The 19,012-nt window shown below is 31.8% G+C and overlaps 3 protein-coding genes across 22 annotated transcripts; all 3 read right to left on the bottom strand.

Annotated features, from left to right (window-relative positions):
• Positions 1-1,604: 1,604 nt before the first annotated feature.
• LOC146950557 (uncharacterized) lies at positions 1,605-10,912 on the bottom strand. 3 transcript variants are annotated; one of them, XM_085746469.1, is made up of 3 exons: positions 10,495-10,912; positions 3,144-3,299; positions 1,605-2,619 (listed from the first exon to the last, which is right to left on the bottom strand). In XM_085746469.1, the coding sequence occupies exons 2-3, from the start codon at positions 3,277-3,279 to the stop codon at positions 1,775-1,777; spliced, it is 981 nt and encodes a 326-aa protein (XP_085602595.1). In that variant the 5' UTR covers positions 3,280-3,299; positions 10,495-10,912; the 3' UTR covers positions 1,605-1,774. The 3 variants fall into 3 exon arrangements, with proteins under 3 accessions (XP_085602595.1, XP_085602596.1, XP_085602594.1); XM_085746470.1 differs by having other exon boundaries at positions 3,144-3,265; XM_085746468.1 differs by lacking the exon at positions 10,495-10,912 and having other exon boundaries at positions 3,144-3,375.
• LOC146950558 (uncharacterized) lies at positions 4,298-9,290 on the bottom strand. Of its 18 annotated transcripts, none has more exons than XM_085746488.1 (10): positions 8,938-9,290; positions 8,415-8,445; positions 8,243-8,317; positions 8,083-8,145; positions 7,910-7,969; positions 7,249-7,355; positions 6,482-6,787; positions 5,598-5,762; positions 4,961-5,079; positions 4,298-4,866 (listed from the first exon to the last, which is right to left on the bottom strand). In XM_085746488.1, exons 1-6 carry the CDS (start codon positions 8,994-8,996, stop codon positions 7,326-7,328), a joined length of 318 nt encoding a protein of 105 aa, XP_085602614.1. In that variant the 5' UTR covers positions 8,997-9,290; the 3' UTR covers positions 4,298-4,866; positions 4,961-5,079; positions 5,598-5,762; positions 6,482-6,787; positions 7,249-7,325. The 18 variants fall into 18 exon arrangements, with proteins under 18 accessions (XP_085602614.1, XP_085602606.1, XP_085602609.1 ...); XM_085746480.1 differs by lacking the exon at positions 8,415-8,445 and having other exon boundaries at positions 6,482-6,528; positions 6,664-6,709; positions 8,243-8,366; XM_085746483.1 differs by lacking the exon at positions 8,415-8,445 and having other exon boundaries at positions 6,482-6,528; positions 6,664-6,695; positions 8,243-8,366.
• A 5,472-nt stretch (positions 10,913-16,384) lies between the features above and the next one.
• LOC146950556 (early nodulin-like protein 3) lies at positions 16,385-17,877 on the bottom strand. The gene is made up of 2 exons (XM_085741570.1): positions 17,605-17,877; positions 16,385-16,995 (listed from the first exon to the last, which is right to left on the bottom strand). The coding sequence occupies exons 1-2, from the start codon at positions 17,777-17,779 to the stop codon at positions 16,568-16,570; spliced, it is 603 nt and encodes a 200-aa protein (XP_085597696.1). The 5' UTR covers positions 17,780-17,877; the 3' UTR covers positions 16,385-16,567.
• Between the last annotated feature and the right edge of the window lie 1,135 nt (positions 17,878-19,012).

The following is a 19,012-nucleotide window of genomic DNA, read 5'->3' as shown; positions in this document are numbered from 1 at the left end:
AATCTATGGTCGATCAAAAAATTTAAAACAAGGGACCAAAATTATGCAATTATAAATAGGATGACTTAAATTGTGGTTTACCCAAAATAGGAGATCAAAAACTATATTTAACCCTTTCAAAAATATATTTTTTGTTAACTCTCCAATTTCTATGATAGATGCCCTGGTAATCTCAAGTTTAATCGAGAGATAAGTAAAGTTTGGTCAAAATATATGTGTACTAATCAGAACTATTTATTGGGTAAGTCAAACAAATCTATTTTATATTATTAGAGATAATGTTAATGTATTAATGATCTCTCACTGATACGATTCCTTACCATATTTTCAAGCATTAATAAGAAAACTTAAAATAGAATTATTATTTTTTTACAAAAGGGAAACTTAAAATAGATGTAATTTTTAAAATTTATTTGTATATATGTAAATAGTATTTATTTAATTTTTTTTTTTTACTAATGTTATTGATTAATCAAAACTTTTTTTGACGAAAATTACCAAAACTTATATAATGTGCTTTTGACTAAAATTTAACGGTAGACAAATAATTAAATTAAATTTCACATAATCCTTCACATACATACCACACGTACTTTTTTATTAAAAAATATATACATCACACGTACTTTTTTTCTGGTGTCTTCGATTTCTTTGGAAACGGGCCTCTTGTAATCCTGCATTTTGCCAGGATGTGAATAAAATTTGACAAATAATTATTTTTTATTAGGAATTGAATTTGGATTTTTTCAAACAATTTATTTTAAAGAGAACTTGTTAGCCATTTGAGATCAAACACTTATTTAAATTTCAGATGTACTATGAACAGAATACATAATGAAATTTAATTTAAAATTATACTCCATAACTGGTCAATGTATCCTTAAAATAAAAATCATCTGTACTGCTAGAAAAAGTAAAACGTTTGGCATTTCATTATCAATGCCATTAAAATAAAATAGTTTTTTTATAGTACAAATTGATTAGTATTAATTATCAAAATAAAACTAGTCAACTTACTCCTAGATAAGTATACTTTTTTTTTTGGTGACTCCTAGTTAAACATTTGGCAGTAGGTCATCATTTCTCTTATAATAAAATTTAAGTAATGCTAACAACACTCTCTTTTGAACATCTTCTCTAATAATCACTCTCTTATTATCATTGTGGATCACATTTTGAAAATTGAACATACACAAACGAATATTAATCAAATGAATATTAAAAAATGAATATTAAAAAGAGTGAATGTTATAAAGAGAATGTTAAAAAATGAATATTAATTGCTAGCATTTTACATAAAATGTTATCCATTCATCATTCATTCTTTAAAAAAAAAAACTATTTTTTATGAATGATTTGATCATTCATAAAATATTATGAAAAAATGAATGATTTTATGAAAAAACTATTTTTTTTCATCATTCATTCATTCTATCTCCTTAATAAAATAAAAAAATAAAAAAAATAAAAACAAACCATTTGATTCGATTCTTTAATTCGATTGTCTATAGGTGGATGTCAGACTATCTCCTTAATGATGTTATCTTTTGGATGGTGAATATCTCGCTTGATTGATTCATTCCTCTTGGGATAGAATTGAACAATTTTTAAAGTGATAATTAATTATATTCCATAAAATTCAACTAATGAAATAAAATGTTTTAGAAGGCATCACCAAAAACTAAAAATATAAAAAATAAAGAAGACGAAATTCAACGACAAAAATGGAAAGAAAAAAAAAACAACAATGTTTTGATGCCCGAAAATTAACATTCTAAAATGCAAAGCTTCCTAAGACCAAAGCCACCACAACACTCACGCCAACAAAACCACTCAACCTCGTAGAACCCGAATGACCAGGAGATGGAGCTGGAGAGTTATTGTCAATATCACTTGGTGTTGGAGTATCTTCGTTGGTTGCACTTGGAGTTGGAGCATGTATATCGGCAGCACTTGGTGTCGGAGCATTCCAAGCCGATGATTGTGCAGGAGCAGTCCAACTGGTAGCACTTGGTGAAGGAGCATGCCAAGCCGATGATTGTGCTGGTGAGTGTGCGGGAGCAGTCCAGCCGATAGCACTTGGTGAAGAAGCACTCCAAGTCGGTGATTGTGTTGGGGAGTGTGCGGGAGCAAACCAGCCGGTAGCACTTGGTGAAGAAGCACTCCAAGTCGGTGATTGTGTTGGGGAGTGTGCGGGAGCAGTCCAGCCGGTAGCACTTGGTGAAGGAGCCTTCCAAACAGGCGATTGTGATGGGGAGTGTGTTGGAGCATTCCAACCGGTAGCACTTGGTGAAGGAGCATTCCAGCTAGTAGCACTTGGTGTCGGAGCAATCCATGCCGGAGAAGTTGCTGGGGAATGTACTGGTGCAACGAAAGGTGATGATGATGGACCTTGATGTTTTGGCCAGTGGTGTGGAGACAAAACAACAATGTGCAACTTTTCGCCCTTTAGACAATTCGAAACTTTTCCACTAATGAAGTAAAAGGGGCCTGATTTGTCCAATAGAAAAACTGAATGTCCACTGTCCCTCTCGTGGATTGGATTCTTAGTATTGCATGAATCATAATCTGGTTTGTTTACTTCCAACACTGAATCAGATCCTTTGGGATACCTAAAATCTACAAGCCAAAAAAACACCAATCATATACAATAAAACAAAAAATTACACTTTTTCTTTGAATAAGTTTTCAGATTCTCTTTAAAAGACTATTTACAATCCTGACTTTTAAACCTAAGACTTCAATGGATTTTAACACAAATTTTTAAGATCATTTCAAATGATTTATACAACTTAGTAAGACGTATGGAATTTTATCAAAAAAATCGAAGTTATTAGGAAATGCAACAAGTCGTCATCAGTATCCTCCAATGATCTAAAATTCATAGTTTTTTTTCTCATCATTTCCTTTGTTATTTGTAATGAATCCTCTAGTTATTTCAAAAAACAATTATTGCTTTACAATCGCTAAAACTATTTGTGAATATGTAATGAATAATAATTCAATAGAAACATATCAATTGTTTCTACATAATTTTGTTTGTTTCATAAGAGAGATAAAATCAATAGAAATATTATGATGTATATAAAGTTTTGATATTTAGAGATGAAAACGAGAGAGAAAAAAAATTAGATTGAACTTACAAAGTGTGTCATTGACTTGAAACCTCAATCTTTCAGCCCAAGACTTGTAGTGTCGTGAGGGTTTGACACCCCAACCATCGTTGCCACCAACGTTAAAGTTGTATGCAGATGACATCGAAGTGCTGAGAATCAGCATTGACACAAACAAAAGAAAACCTGATCTCACCATTGTTGAATTATTTAGAGAAAGAATTTCTAATAGAATAATTGAAATTGAAATGTGAGAAAATAGTTAGGGACAATAGTGTTTATTTATAGTGAGGTGACAAAGTTTACGACATTAATCATAAAATAAAAAAGGATGTTTCAAAAGATCATATGCTAATTTCCAGCTGTGTTTTACTTTTATTATCATTTCAAAAGTATATTTTTTGAATTGGAATTCTACAAATATAATAGTCAATTCAATTATACACGATTACGTAATTCCTTCTTTGTCTTTCAAAAGAAACTTATGCCTCTTTTGAAAATTTACTTACTTTCAGAAGAAAAAAAAACTTATTCCTTTTAAAAAAAAGATATATGTAATTAATTGGTGTACCATATTTTATTCAAAGAATTTTTTTTACCATTATTGGAGGATATTTTTTATTTTATTTGTACCATTTGGAGGAGATATGTTATTGACTGAAAAGGATTTCAATTAACTTTTCATTTTTATACTATGTGCGGTGATTAATCTCCGTCAAAAAATATGTTGGTTATTGTGGAAGTTCTCTCTTTTCCAATTGAATTTTCTCGTACCTAAAAAGTTTAATGTTGAATATTGACCACATAATTAAGGGACATAAATTTTATACCACTTAGATCACTCAATTGTTTGGTGTGTTAAAAAAAAAAAGTTACCATTCTAAAAGACATATTATAACCACGAATCTATTTTAAATAAAAAGTGGATTAATTTTTTTAGTAGAAAAAGTGGCGGGCACTGGCTAACACTCATACACAACTTCAAGATCTTCTTTAGAATGTGTTCGTCGCACATTGTGTTATATCCCCTTTTCAATTGATATTTCTTGTACATAAAGAGACAGAGATCAAATCATTGATTGTTTAAATAACTAGTTACAAACCCGTGCTTCGCACGGTGTGGATTGCTTCTTTTCGGATAATTCTGTTTGCAAACAGATATTTGTTAACGCTTAAAAGTAAACTGATTCCAAATATAGATATTACATGCATATAGATATAAAAAAAACCATGATCCATAACATATCAAATCCTAGACAGGTCTATCATAAACGAAACCAAAACAGAAGTTATACAACATAGATTCTAAAGTACACCATCTGGTCACTATTATAAGAAAAACTTTGTATTTTAGATTCATGCATTAAATGATGTATGTGGTCTATAATAAAGACTATATACATCATTAAATGAATGAATCTAAAATGCAAAGTTTTGCTTATAATAGTGACCGGAGGGTGTAGTTGTGTTTGATGGATTACAAAGTTAAATTTCCAAAACGGCCTCATTATCAATCCCAAAAGTAACCACTACGTTTCGTTGTTTACTGGCCGCGAATGTGTCTAACATACATTTTGGTTGGTGGATCTTCCAAATCAAAGATCAACCTATCACTCTCTTGTAAGTTGCAGCCTATGACGAAGTTAGACCATTCACCACCTAAAGATTTCTCAGCATTCCCCCTGCCAGTAGTTGTTACCTTGCAATTATATGTGCTCTGTGTCTCTACATCCTCTAAAGTCATCCTTAGAAACTAAGTAGGGAAAGGATTGAAATATTAGTTACATATCATCTATAAAATGAAGGTAGGATAACTTATAACTTATTTTATAGTAAAGAATATATACCATCATTTGCAATTTATCTTCCGTAGTCATCCATTGCACCACATCCTTCTCAAGGTGAGGGACATCCAGAATCACCTTAACAGAGCTAGGTTTAGCCTTTTTGAGTGAATGAAACAAAGCTGCAGAATATTATCAAACAACACTGAAACAAACTTTGTCTAGAAATAAACACCGGCAATTTTTGCAGCCACCTGATCCACATTTAAGGTATAAAAAATGGCCATCTCTTAAATAGCAACTGGGACATATAGGCAAATTATAAAATTATGAAATTAAACATGAAGAAACTACTGTATGTCCTCTTTCAAACACAACTGGTCCCACTCGAAAAGGAGTTTCCAAGCGTAAGATATTAACTTTCTAATCTGACTGACGCAACATAATTTGTAAAATCGAACAGCTCAATTCATAAAATCACTTTAAATCACATAACCAATATAAAAATATAAGACTTGACAGTATTAAAGTAGTAACAGTAAGCTTTCCAATCTAATTGGTTTCACTCAAAATTGATTCAGATGTTATAACAGATATAAATCAACCAAAGGATAACAAAAGAAAGAAGGCAGACTGGAACGCAAAAGAAAGAAGCCAGACGGGAACGACTATTGTAATTGTATTAAAAGAGAAGCCATACCCACAAATTATGGTAACTTATATAAAAGTGTGTGTTATCACGATTCCTACTTCAAATATGAGTTATGTGGTCTTCATTGTTCTATAGAGTGCATGAACAGCCACAAAACCAGTATCGTACTGCTCAACGCCATATTTCCCTCATCTCTTCATAACAATTTCCACTCTGCAACAGCAAAAATCATGTAATGGTGTCAGGTTCATCATCCAACATAACAGAATGATGCTATCAAAGATATAAGCCACACATTCAAGTCAAAATAAACAGCAGAAATAAGGACTATGCCAATATCTTATTAGAGCCATGCTTCTATGAATTGAGGACTATTGAGGTTAGATTTTCAAATTGAAAGCTTTTACCTTGACCCTTATCTGGGTTATGAATCAGGGACAAACTAACTGGCCAAGCAAGGCTAGAATTTGGCAACTTTGCATTCTGCTTAATAGGCAGAATTCTCAAGCAACATTAATGCCCATGCATCAATCACTTCACAATAATAATATCAAACTCCATAAACAACAGTTGCATCAGGCAACATATACTGAAATGTTGGAATTTGAAAGCGAAGTCTCCAATGATTGAGGAATACAAAAATGTTCCTTAAGTAAGTGTGGCTTTTGCCAAATTCTGTAAATTTTATATTTTTGGGTTTTTTCTTCACAAATCCATTAATACAAACAATCATAATACAAAGATCATACATAAAATCATTACCCACTAAACTCAATCAATGCATTCTCTTTTCATCGATTTCAAGTGCCAAACATATAAGATACAAAGATGATAAAACAGTTTTAGAATCCATTCCATTTTTTTACCTATCGGAAACAACCATTCAAAATCAACAACAAAAAAAGAAAAGAAAAAGGAAAATAATTAATCACCTCATGACTATCTGAAATCCCTGCAGTGGTATGGTATCAAGAAAAGCCTTGCCAAAACCAGTTGAATCATCAATCCAAATCACATTAAGAACAAACAAAACCACTCCTAACATTGCAGTGAAGTAAAACCAGGAAGATAGCTTCTGGTTTTGAAGGTCAAAGGTTGCAGATTCGTCACTCACCAAATCAAAATCAGTGACTTCGGTAGCATGTTCTTCAGAAGAAGGTCTTACAAAATAATTAACCATCCAACTAAATAACCATCTCCCAAAATTCACTCACAAAAACAAATAGCACTCAACTTTTCTGTTGAAACACAAATTCATCATGACAGAAGACAGTCACAATATTTGATTAGGCCTCTTTGATTTTATTCTTAAACATGGATTCACTAATATATAACATCATTATGTGTTAGAAAATTCATGTATCTTTAATTTAACACATTCCAAACAGCACATATATAAACACATAGCTTCAACCCAATTTTTTTGATAGTATCAAAAATTTCAAAACTGGATTACCTCACTCATTCGAAACTAAATAATTAACACAAGCTCACATAAATCTTACACATTACTTTTCAAGGACTCAATTGGGAAACTGATTGGTTAGAGCCACCAATCAAATTAAAAAAAAATTCAGCAAAAACCAAGCCTTCAGCATGCAATCCGATATCGAAAACAAAAACAAAACAGAGAACACAAAAAACACATTCAATCTAAAACATGGATAGTATTAGATTCATCAAAAGATAAAAAGCTCACCTTTGATGAAGAAGAAAACAAATTCTGATTGTAAATCCGGAGCGGCGGAAGCGAATTCCCTCGAACAGCAAGGCCATCTACAATTCTGTAGATTTGACCCATTTTTCCTGCATGAAACATGTCGAATTCATCCAAAAACAGTCTCCAAATAGCCCAAATCAGTTTAATCATCAATTTGGAATCAAGGATAGTATTCAAAGGTAATAGACATAGTTTAATCATTAAATCTATTGGGATTCCTTAAATCATCATTTAATTAATCAATTAGAGTACTTCAACTCTACTAAATTTAAACTTATAAACATAGCAATTTTAATCATACACATCACTATTTCTACACATGCAATTGCTAATAGCAAGTCTAAACTTTGAAATATCAGCTCACAACTCCTCTCCATTCCATCACTATAAGAATCTTTAAAATCCAATCCCAACATCTATTTCTCATTCCCAAAACCAATCCTAGGTTTAAATATTATGAAACGGTGTATTTGCAACCAGTTCTTCTAACAACTTCAATGGCTAAACTTCCCCATCCACATCCAATCTCAAGAATTTCATGTTTCTTCTCTATTCTAGCATTGATTTATTTCAGGAAAAATTAGATATTATGCAAAACAGAATCTAATATAGCAATATAATAGAGACTAAAGTCACTCACTCTTTCAATCAGAAGAGATATTTTTCTCATTTGTGCATCTTTCAAGCCTTCATCTTCATCCTATCATATAATTTCGGAAAAATAAAAATGTAAATCAGCTAATGCAGAAATTGAAGTGCCAGTAGTGTTTACATGATATTTAGGCTCAAGCATCAAATAATTGTTGTTCTTACCTTGAACACTGCACATGAGTATGTCATAGTTTCATCCAAGAAAAGTGCAAAGAGTTCATTACTCTACAAAGATCAAAGAATATCTTTATTTAGTGTCAGAACTGTAAAAAATCACAGAAGGAAAAATCAGAAACATGATCCATAATTTCTTAATTTATACCAGATCATAATGTCTAGAAATGTTCCTTCTAGCCTGTGTGAGAGTATTTTTCCTTGAAATATGGTCCATGAAGAACTTTGCAGATGTCAAACCAGCCGTAAATAAAATCGATGTCCACCAACCCCTAAAGACATTAGCGTATCATAAACAAATCATAAATAACAAATGGTACCTTCTCTTGGATACAAAATGTCCACTCCAACCTATCAATCATAAACATAACCAAACCACATAACATTACCAATATCAGCAAAAACACATTATTATCGAAGGACCTTAACCAAGACAACAAAATTCCATTTTTTTTTCAAGAATCTGAGAAAGACCCAAAATTCAAGCATAATACCCTAATTCAGAAAACAACAACAAACTCAGTCAATCACCATTCTCAAATCTCAGCAACAAACCCACAAAAAATTAAAATTTCCAGAACTCATAAAAACCAATCCAAACTGCCATCAAACATTAGCGAATTACCTCTTTTTTATTCAAATTAAATTCATATCAAACATAACCCTAATAATTAAAACCGAAATTCACCCAGAAAAGAAGAAAAAAAATGCGATACACAAACCCTTAACATCAGATTGAAAGAAAAAACATAAATTCCAACCTAAATTAACAAAAGCTGATTCAATAAAGCATTTTTAGAGACATGCATGATCTCAGATGAATAAAAGAGGAATAAACAATACCTCCCATGAAGATCGGTGTGTTCGATGGCGGAGACGGCGAGGACTTTTCCGATCATCATCAATCCAATCCCACCGCCGACGAATTCTTCTCCGGTACTCCCTCCCACCGCCGACGACTTCTTCTCCGCTACTCCCTCTCACCGCCGGCAACTTCTTCTCCGGTACTCCCTCCCTCTCTCTCTCTCCCCCTCGACTCCCTCTTTCTCTCATTCCCGTTTCTCTCTCTCGTTCCCGTTTCTTTCACTCTCTCTCTCTCTCTCTTTTCTCTCTCGTCCTCGACGGCGGCGACCCTTCTCCCGCGTTCTTTCTCTCATCCCCCTTCTTTCTCCCGTTCCCACTTCTGTCTCCCTTTTCTTTTGTTTTTTTTCTTCTTTTCACATATATAGGCAAGGGGAAGCCCATTTTGTAATTTACCAAAATACCCCTCAGAAGGGCAAAATGGTAATTTTTACGGCCATTTATTTTCTTATTTAGTTTAGTAGATAGATTTAAATTTCTTACCACTTAGATGATTCAACTGTTTGGTGAATGAAAAAAAAAAGTTATCATTAAAAAGGACAATTTTTTTTTTTGAACAAGCTAAAAAGGACAAATTATAACCTGGAATCTATTCTAAATAAAAATGGACTACTTTTTTTAGTAAACAAAGTGGCAAGCACCAACTTGTTAGAACAATCACAATGTTCTTTGCGCAGCAAAAGTGCTTATGAAGAATAAGTTGTTTTAAGCAAGATGAGAAATAACAGAATTATTGTAAAACAAGAGAGAAAACAAAAAATATGGAAATTTTATTGATTCACATACACGCTTATATTTACAACATATGAGTGAGTATATGTACAACTAGACGTTGTAACAAACTCCTCTAACAAACTAACTACCTTGGTTAACAAGCTAACCAAAGTTTGTTACTAGACCCAGCTTCTGAAGCTACACATCAGAAGCTACACATCAGAAGCTACACTTCAGAAGCTAGCTGATGTTCAGAGGCTGCACTTCAGAAGCTGCTGTTCAAAAGCTGCACTTCAGAAACTGAACAACAGTTATTGATTAATATCCTAATACAACTAACATTCATGCACAACTACAAAATCCCATATGAAGATTGTGTTATAGACCTTTTTTATTTTTCTTTTTGACGGAAGATTGTGTTTCGACCCTACGGAAGATCGAATTTCTTTTGTCGTTTATTCTTAAATCATTTATTTGGTTGAAGGATTCTCTCTTCAATCTTGTAGTCCTTCGTTCCAGACTTGGCGTCTTTAAAATAATAGTCTTTTTTTTTTGTGTTACAATTTTCAAAAAATAATCTAACGCCCTCTTTTATAAATGAAATAATAAAAAAAAAAAAAAAATCACATGCAGTCGATCACATTTAAAAAAAGGAAAATGCTTTATGACACGACAACTTTTGTCGTACCATATGCACGACACATGAATTCTTGTTTAATTTCTCACTTTCATAAGTCCAATTCCATCCATCTCTCCTACTTCTACTCCATTTAATTTAAATACTAATTGAGTAGTAGAACATTAAGCTTTGGTTACTGCACATACCTTTGATAGTAGAACAATGAAATCACTATGTGATACACTGTACAGTGAGTACCTTGATGGTGTTGCTTTGTTGAATTCACGCTACAATATATTCAAAGGATGATGCTACATATAACCGACCTAGTTTTATACCACTTCAGGCTGTTATGTCACAGAAGCACCGCTTCAAACTATATGGAGAATTGGTGCAAGCGGTTGGTGCAGAATATTTTGTAGTAATAGATAACAAACATTTCATATTGTGAAAAATTAAATAATTTAGTTTACTTTTATTCTACTTGTGTCAAAAAATCAATATTTTATTTTACTTGTGTTAAGAAGTTGTTAAGCATCTAGCCTGAGGCGTGAATAAACAAGTGGTAAAGGTCTTCGTGCAAATGGTGCGACAAACTTGTCGTGCCATATAGCACTACTCTTAAAAAAATGACTCAATTGCTTAAGTTACGTTTCACGACTACTAACATTTTTTTTTAAGAAACTACTATCATATTTGTTCTTTGAAAATTTTAAAATATTGTCATCCATGCATGTATATGAAACAGATACATGATTTGAAGCTCGTTTTCTATCTTTCAATTATACTCTTGATTTAAACTATTCTAATTACGATTTTATCCTTTTGTATAATTTTATTTAAATATTTAATTAAAAAATCAGTTAAATTCTATTATAATCGGAGCAATTCCACTACAGTAGAAACTAAATATGATAAAATCAACATACAGTTAGGGTTGGGCAAAAAAAAGCAAAAACTGAATCGAACCAAAAAAAAAAATTAAACCATTATTAATAGTTCTGAAACAGTTTGGTGTAGTTCAGTTTGGTTCAGAACAGTTCAGTGTCGTTTTAAAAGTTCTACAATTCGATTTCGTTTGGTTTTTTATATTTTTTTTCAATGCTTTTGATTTGTATTGCTGCTGCTGTAGGTGTTGTTTTTGGTTTATCTATTGTTGTCTTAGAATAAGGAGGTGGCTAAGTAGTGGGCACTTGGTTTTTATGAGCTGCTATTTTAGTTAGGTGATGCAAGCATTATGTTATAGTAGATATGTCTTTTTGCCATATTTTAGTCGGAGTTTGTACTGTCCTCTCTTGGGTATGTTTGTCATGTTATGTTTACTGCTTGTTCGCTTTCTTCAGGTGGGGGAGTTCTAATAAATTTCCTGATTCAAAAAAAAATGGCTCGGTTTGAAACAGTTTGGTTCAGTTCAAAATGCAAACAGTTCAGTTCGGTTCAGTTGCAAGATTTTGAGTCCTTCATTTACAAGTGTGTTAGTGGTGAGTTGTGTTGTGCTAAATAGAATTGAGATTGGAGGCAACAACCTCGATTCAACCCTAGCCACCTACTTAAAAATTCAAATCACTTTTTCTTCATCTCATACCTTCATCCATTTCATCTTGAAAGCATAGTGCATTATAAAAGGACCTGTGCTTTTGTAATGTATTATAAAAGGACCTGAAATTAATTTTTTTATGTACTTAAATTAATTTTTAGAGAGTTCAGTTCAAAATGACTTGTACTATAAAAGGACAACAATCCTTCATTTACAAGTGTGTTAGTGGTGAGTTGTGTTGCGCTGAATAGAATAGATTGGAGGCAACAACCTCGATTCAACCCTAGCCACCATCTTAGAAATTCAAATCACTTTTTCTTCATCTCATACCTTCATCCATTTCATCTTGAAAGCATAGTAATTAGATCTTCGATTTTTAGAGTCATTGTGTAATTATGCTTTTTTCATTATCTTCTCCATTTCTATTTTTGTGTTTGAGTTCATCATGAGATAAACCACTTTTGTGATTAAGGATGATTCGGTAATAATTATGTTTGCAAGTTCATTTTGTTACAACATTTAAAGCTTATTTTAAACAAACTATTTTAATGCTAATCTTTGAAAGTAAAACTTAGCTACTTTTTCATTCACTACCAAATTCCTTGAGACCTAAAGGAGATAGGAATGGAACTGTTTATTTAATATGAGTTACGTCCCTAAGTACCGAAAGGAGAAAGGAACAAGAATGACTACTTGAACGTAAACCAGGTATTGTAAACACCTAGAGATGCACCAATATCTATTTAGGATTCTTGTCATAGGCCATGGCTCAACCTCTGTCATGATTTAGATCTACGGATGACCTAACCTAGTAATGTTGCATGTTAAGTACTATGGTTGTACCCCAAAAGGTGTGTCTTCGCATGTTTAACATGATGGCTGAGTTGAGAAATCCTAAGGCCACTAGGTTGCCTGGAAGCTTTGTGAAGCTATAGCTTCCTACATTGCTATATCGATGTATGAAGTTATAGCTTCTATAACTCCGAGTTGTAGCTTTATAAATCTTGTAAACCTCTATGTTTACCAAGTTAATTCATTAACCACATTTTTTCACTTGAACCTCTAAATCTTTTTAACATGTTTTATTTACTTCTGGATTTTACTATTTAGAATCTTAAAATCATATCTTTGTTATTTGTCATTTTGGATCTTAAATAACTAAACATAGCATTTGAAAATACTTAGAACTTATCCACTCCAATCCTCGTAGGATCGATACTTTACTTACTCTTCATTACTTGTTGCACAGTGTATACTTGCACTTAGTATGCACTTAGTGGTAGGTATTCACTTAAGGCAAAGTGTTTACAGTTGACTTCGGTAAAGGATGATGTTGAATGGGCAAAAAAAAAAGGTGTGGTGGGAACATTGTTTGAAATTGAGACTATACCATATTTCTCCAAAAACGCATTTTGGATGCAAGTTTTGTGGATGTTAATGTAATTCTCATCAGAGGAGCAAATATATTCATTTCTTGTTTTTGGTTAGGAGAAAGTTTTGAGTGTCCTCAATGACGCTATCACATTCTTTAGCCAATTTTCGAAAATTTCATAAACTGGTCTCGAACAGCAACAGTCATCGAGAGGTGTCTGGCTGTGTTTGTATGGGGTCCCTTTGCATGCATGGAATATTATTTTATTTTTTAAATTGCTTTTTTTAAGTTGCTTGATTCTTCAAAAGGACAATTTTCAAAGGTGGACTCCATTACAGGTAAGAAGTCTATACTTGATTATGCTCGTATTCTTATCTTTACTTAATGTTTCGATGTTATTAACGATGTTAAAGAGATTATGGTAGACATGTTGCATGGTATAGAAGAGGTTCAGGGTTAAGGGTGTGTAGTTGGTCTGAAGACAATATGGTGAGTGTGGTGGGGAACGAAATCCAAACGTTCTTTTGGTCGGATTTGTGGTTGGAGGATGACCCATTAAGTAATAAGTTCTTACATATGTTTTACTTGGCTGAATCAAATGATTTATGTTGCTAAGATGTGTTATTTAGGTTGGGGAGTTAGGGGAGAAGTGTGGAAGTGGTGGCGTAGGTTACTAGCTTGGAGGAGGAAGTGGGGAGTGTTGTGATTTGCTATTTAACATGTTTTTAGAGGATGATGTAGAAGATATTTGGGACTAGAATCTTGATACATGGAAATGATACACAGTCAGCGGCGTGTACTACATGCTATCAAACGTGGAGCACGATGTTCAACAAAATATTTTCGACCCTATTTGGAACAAAGCAATTTCGTTGAATGTTTCTCTGTTTGCTTGGCCGTTGTTATATAATTGTATTCCAACAAAGGATAACTTGCTTCGTCGTCGAGTTCTCCGGACTAATTCTAATTTATGCACTGGTGGATGTTACGTAGAAGTGGTGTAATTTTCTGAAACCCTTTATCTATAGTTTTTCCATCCAAGCAATGTATCACAAGTTTAAGGGCCCGTTTGGGTGGACGACGGTGATACTTTCATATATGAGAAACCACTTATTATAAAAACAGCACAAGAAATTTTGTCCCCCTGTTTCATTTTTTTTTAGAAGATAGTTTTATTTTCAATCTATTTCCAACGCCCTTTTGCAAGATTTACAAATCATTTGCGATTGTTTATATGCTTTTAATGATGCGTTTTTGTGTGTGCATTATTTGTGAATTCGATTCATAACTATAAGTTTATCCATTTATATTACTGCCTCCGCATCTAAATATAAGATATTTTTGAGTTATTTTGTCTCTTTTTATTAAAGTCTTTCTTCTTCTTTTTTGACGAGGTCCCTTTTTATAAAAGTCCTTTGGTATTTCTAATTACATTAATTATTTCTTTACCAACATATCCTCATTTATTTTACATTTCTTTCTTCAATAAATAATGAGTACTATATGTTGAAAATATAAACTAACTCTCTTAAAGTATAAAATTGTAAAAGCATAATAATTACAAATAAGTTTTAAAAAAAATAATATTATCAACTTTCTTAATTCTCGCAGTAGTAACTAACATATTTTTTTATATATCTGACCCGTATCTAGTTTGGAACAAAGCAATTCCGTTGAATATTTCTTTGTTTGCTTGGCCGTTGTTATGTAATTATCTTCCAACAAAGGTAGGGCTGGCAATTAATGAAACCGAACCAACTCGGAAATAATTGGTTCGTTGAACTTGGTTCACGAACCAAATGAGTCGAACTTGAGTTGAAAATTAAGCTCGTCAAATAAATGAGCTAAACTTGAACTAAGTATAGTTTGACTCGTTTGGTTCATGAACCAACTCGATATATATATATATATATATATATATATATATAGGGTTTTGCTAGAAGACACTTTTTATGAAGGTGTCTTTTAGCAAAGTTATAACTAAAAAGTGGAAATCACACCTTGATGTGTGGCTTGCTAAAAGACACCTTCATGGGTGGCTTCTAGCAAAATCATATATATATATATATATATATATATATACACACACACTACTCACAAACATCATCATACTGTCAACAAAGATTCGATGTATGTTTGATATCACAATAAATTTGTTACAATTGCAATCAACTGCCGTGATTTTAACTCCTTAGATGAATTGAATCTAAAGAGCTAACAAAAACCTTAAAAGATCACTTCCAAAACTTCTTATATATTACTCACAAACATCACATTTTCAACAATTCATATTTCGCATCATGGTTGATATATTTGTCAGAATTACAACGAACCAGCACCAACCACTTCACCCAATTTGCGGATTTAGAAGGTAACTCTAAAAAAAATTATTCTTTTCTTCAATTGATTTGGTTGGCTTGTGTTTAGGTAATTTGGAAGGAGAAAAATTGTTGTATCTTCCATAAAGAAGTCCTTATGCATCAATTTATTGATAAAGTGAATCTTTTTCCTTTTCGTAGTTGAAAGCAAAAATTGATAATTTTAACTTTTGATTTTTATTGTTGGTTGCTAAATCTTGTCCAAAAGTTTGAGTGGTGTTACCTAGCTTTTGATCTTGCTCATTCTCTTCATTGTTACGGCCTTGTTTTTGTTTTATATCATTTTTTTTATAAAAAAAAAAAAAAAAAAAAAGTGCTTATAGCATTTCATTATAATAACTTGTTCAATACAACGAGGTACATTAGAATAAATGATGCGAATAGCTGATAATATGGCAATCTCCGCAAGATTGTGAGCTACCTCATTTATTTGATTGTAAGAGTTGTTGAAATGAGAAGTATGGATTTTTCAGCAAGCGGTAATAATTTGACTGAATTCAGTAATATTAGAGTGGTGATGGTTGAAAGCATTTATTATATTGTACGCAGGGGTGAGAATAGGCTAGGTCGAGCTAGGCTTTGTTGTTTGTTCCTATATGAACCGGTTTTTATAGTAAAGTAGGTCAGGGGTCGTTTAATTAATACTCCTTCCGGTCCTATTTACAAGAGAAAGTTGACTTTTTAGATACATTGAATAATGTATGTATCTAGTCAAGAACCTAAACCAAATACATAAATTATTTAATGTATCTAAAAAGTAAATTGTTTCTTGTAAATAGGACCGGATGGAGTAAGAATCAAAATTAAAATAAACAACAGCACAATTTTCAAAGTATTAATAAATTATATTCCTTAAAATTCAAACAATATAATGAAATGGTCTAAGAGGCATTCATTCATCACCACAAACTAAAGAAAAGGCAAGCCAAATTCAACGACAGAAAATATAACAAACAAAAGCAACAACGTTTGGTAGCCCCGAAACAAACATTCTAAAAAACAAAGGTGGCTAAGACCAAAGCAACTCCAACACCAACAGAGCCTCTAAACCTATGAGAACCCGAATGAGCAGGAGATGGTGCAGGAGAATTCTCGTCGACAGGAGTTGTAGTTGGAGCAGTCTTGCCGGTAGCACTTGGTGAAGGAGCATTCTCTGCCGAATGAGATGGTGCTGGTGCAACTGTAGTAGGTGATGGTAGAGTGTGATGGTGGTTTGGTGACAAAACAACAACGATCAACTTTTCACCCTTTTGGCAATTCTCAACGATTCCACTGATGAAGAAAAATGGACCTGACTTGTCAAATTTAAAGGTTGAATCTCCATCATCCAACTTAAGAATTGGATTTTTAGTGTTGCATGAATCATAGTCCTGTTTGTTAACCACCAATACCGAATCAGATCCTTTGTTATACTTAAAATCTGCAGGCCAGAAACACCATCATAAAAAATAACAACAAAATTCACACTTTTTGTTGGAATAATTTAAGATTAAATATTATAAAGGATTTCAAGAATAACAAAATATAATTTCTTTTGGTTTAGTACCTATCAAAGTTTTTCAGTCAATACACATTATCTTTTTTTTTTTTGGTCAAGGTCAATACACATTATCTAACTAATTCATTAAAATATACAAAAAAAAAGTGATTTTATAAAAAATAATAAAAGCTTATAGAAATAAATAGTGTATATATTATATATGCTCGAAAAAAAAAGCATAGAAAACAAGAATTTTTCTTTTTGTTGAAACAGTATACAAAATATATATTGATCACTGGCACATATTAGAGAAAAATGATCGGCAAAAAATACAAAAATAAATGATAATAATAAGATTTAAGAGGATTGTAACAATTATAAACATATTTAACCCAAAGCTTGATTATATTTTTGTACAAAATATGATTATAGACAAAGTTTGGTTGTTTCATAAGAAAAAACTCAACAAGACAAATATACATCATGATGTATATCAAAGTATTCAAAATTTAGAGATGAAAAAATAATAAAGATAGGGTTTGGACTTACAAAGTGTATCGTTTACTTGAAACCTATTTTTCTCAGCCCAATGACTGTAACCAGCTGAGGGTTTCACTGCCCAGCCATATTTGCCACCCACATGAAATTTGTAAGCAGATGACAGTGATGAGCTGAGAATCATCATTGACACAAAGAAAAGGAAAGTGAACTTCATCGTTGCCATTGATTAATTTCTCACTGAAGAATTTGATATATACCTAAAATATTCAGAGAGAGAAAATCTTATATTATATGATGATATTAATTGAAAGATGAAAAGAGTGAAGAGGTAGAAGTGTTTATATAGTGAGATTATGATGATGTGACCGTTGTAAATTCGTTACGATATGATATCGATACTATAGGCGGTTTCCAATAGATGCTATTAATTTCCGCGTTTTGCTGTATTTATTGTTATTATTATATACGGTGAATTCAGATTTGTTTAAAGAATTTTTATATTATTTTTTATCTATCAAAAATAAAAAAGATTAATTTTATTTATAAAAAATTAAAATTAATTTTTAAAAGAGAAAAAAGGTATGTGTAACTGATTCCTTTTTTTTGTATCCAAAGAAAAACTAATTCCTTTTTAGACTTTTTTCTTTAAAAAAAAAAAACTTTTTTTAGGCCATCAAAAGTAATTCCTTTTATGAATTTTTTAATTAAAAAAAAACGAATTCATGTTTTAAAAGTATATAGGTAATTAATGTGTTTGAAATTTTCAAAGAAGGTTGATTCAAGGAATATATTTTTACAATTATGGAGGAGTTATTTTTCATTAATTAAAATGGATCTTAACTTTTATTTTTTGACTGCGAAAGGGATTTGAACTTTTGTAAATTGTAAGGATAATACATTGAATGAAAATAATTGAAAATAATTGATAAATTTTAAGTGTAAAAAACTGTTTTTTAAAGTTTCAATACATTGAATACACCATTTTCGAGACAAAAATTTTCTTTAGACTTTTTAACATTTGTCCTAAGAGAACGTATGCACTTGTTAGCATTTCCTATTATTTTTTGTCTAAATATAAGGATAAAGTATAGAATACTTAATTTCGTCTCTATACATAAGACTCTTTTCAAAATTATCTTTCACCCGTTAAAAGAGATAAATGATCTCGCAAACAAACCTCTTTCTCCATCTTTTCTCATTATTAAACTCTAGCGATCACTACTTTCTTCTTCTTGATATATAAGGTCAATTTCGACCTGTAATCACTCATCTAATTATTGTTTTTCTTTCTCTTTTAGTTAAATTACTAATTTTTGCATATTTCCAATCTTCTATCGTTTGTTTTGTGATTTCGTTGTCTTAGCACGACTTTATTTATTTTGATTTGCCGTCTTCAAAAAGCAGTGTGTTTTTTTATTTCCCGTTTTAGTGCGATGTTTATTTAATTCATGTTGAA

Source organism: Medicago sativa, chromosome 2 (genome assembly GCF_051527215.1).
Source record: "Medicago sativa cultivar Bolivia chromosome 2, Bolivia_mono, whole genome shotgun sequence".
Taxonomy (NCBI): domain Eukaryota; kingdom Viridiplantae; phylum Streptophyta; class Magnoliopsida; order Fabales; family Fabaceae; genus Medicago; species Medicago sativa.
The sequence above is the reverse complement of the archived record's forward strand: the minus strand, read 5'-3'. Positions and strand labels throughout refer to the sequence as shown.

Bases quoted from the DNA above. Each gene is read 5' to 3' on its own strand.
- LOC146950557 (XM_085746468.1), bottom strand. From the start codon at position 3,312: ATGGTGAGATCAGGTTTTCTTTTGTTTGTGTCAATGCTGATTCTCAGC. The intron at 2,620-3,143 runs GTAAGTTCAATC...TTTGGCTTGTAG, and splicing joins TCAAGTCAATGACACACTTT to ATTTTAGGTATCCCAAAGGA.
- LOC146950558 (XM_085746471.1), bottom strand. From the start codon at position 8,996: ATGATGATCGGAAAAGTCCTCGCCGTCTCCGCCATCGAACACACCGAT. The intron at 8,146-8,242 runs GTATAAATTAAG...TGATCTTTGTAG, and splicing joins TTTCTAGACATTATGATCTG to AGTAATGAACTCTTTGCACT. The intron at 7,970-8,082 runs GTAAGAACAACA...ATTATATGATAG, and splicing joins ACTCATGTGCAGTGTTCAAG to GATGAAGATGAAGGCTTGAA.
- LOC146950556 (XM_085741570.1), bottom strand. From the start codon at position 17,779: ATGGCAACGATGAAGTTCACTTTCCTTTTCTTTGTGTCAATGATGATT. The intron at 16,996-17,604 runs GTAAGTCCAAAC...TCTGGCCTGCAG, and splicing joins TCAAGTAAACGATACACTTT to ATTTTAAGTATAACAAAGGA.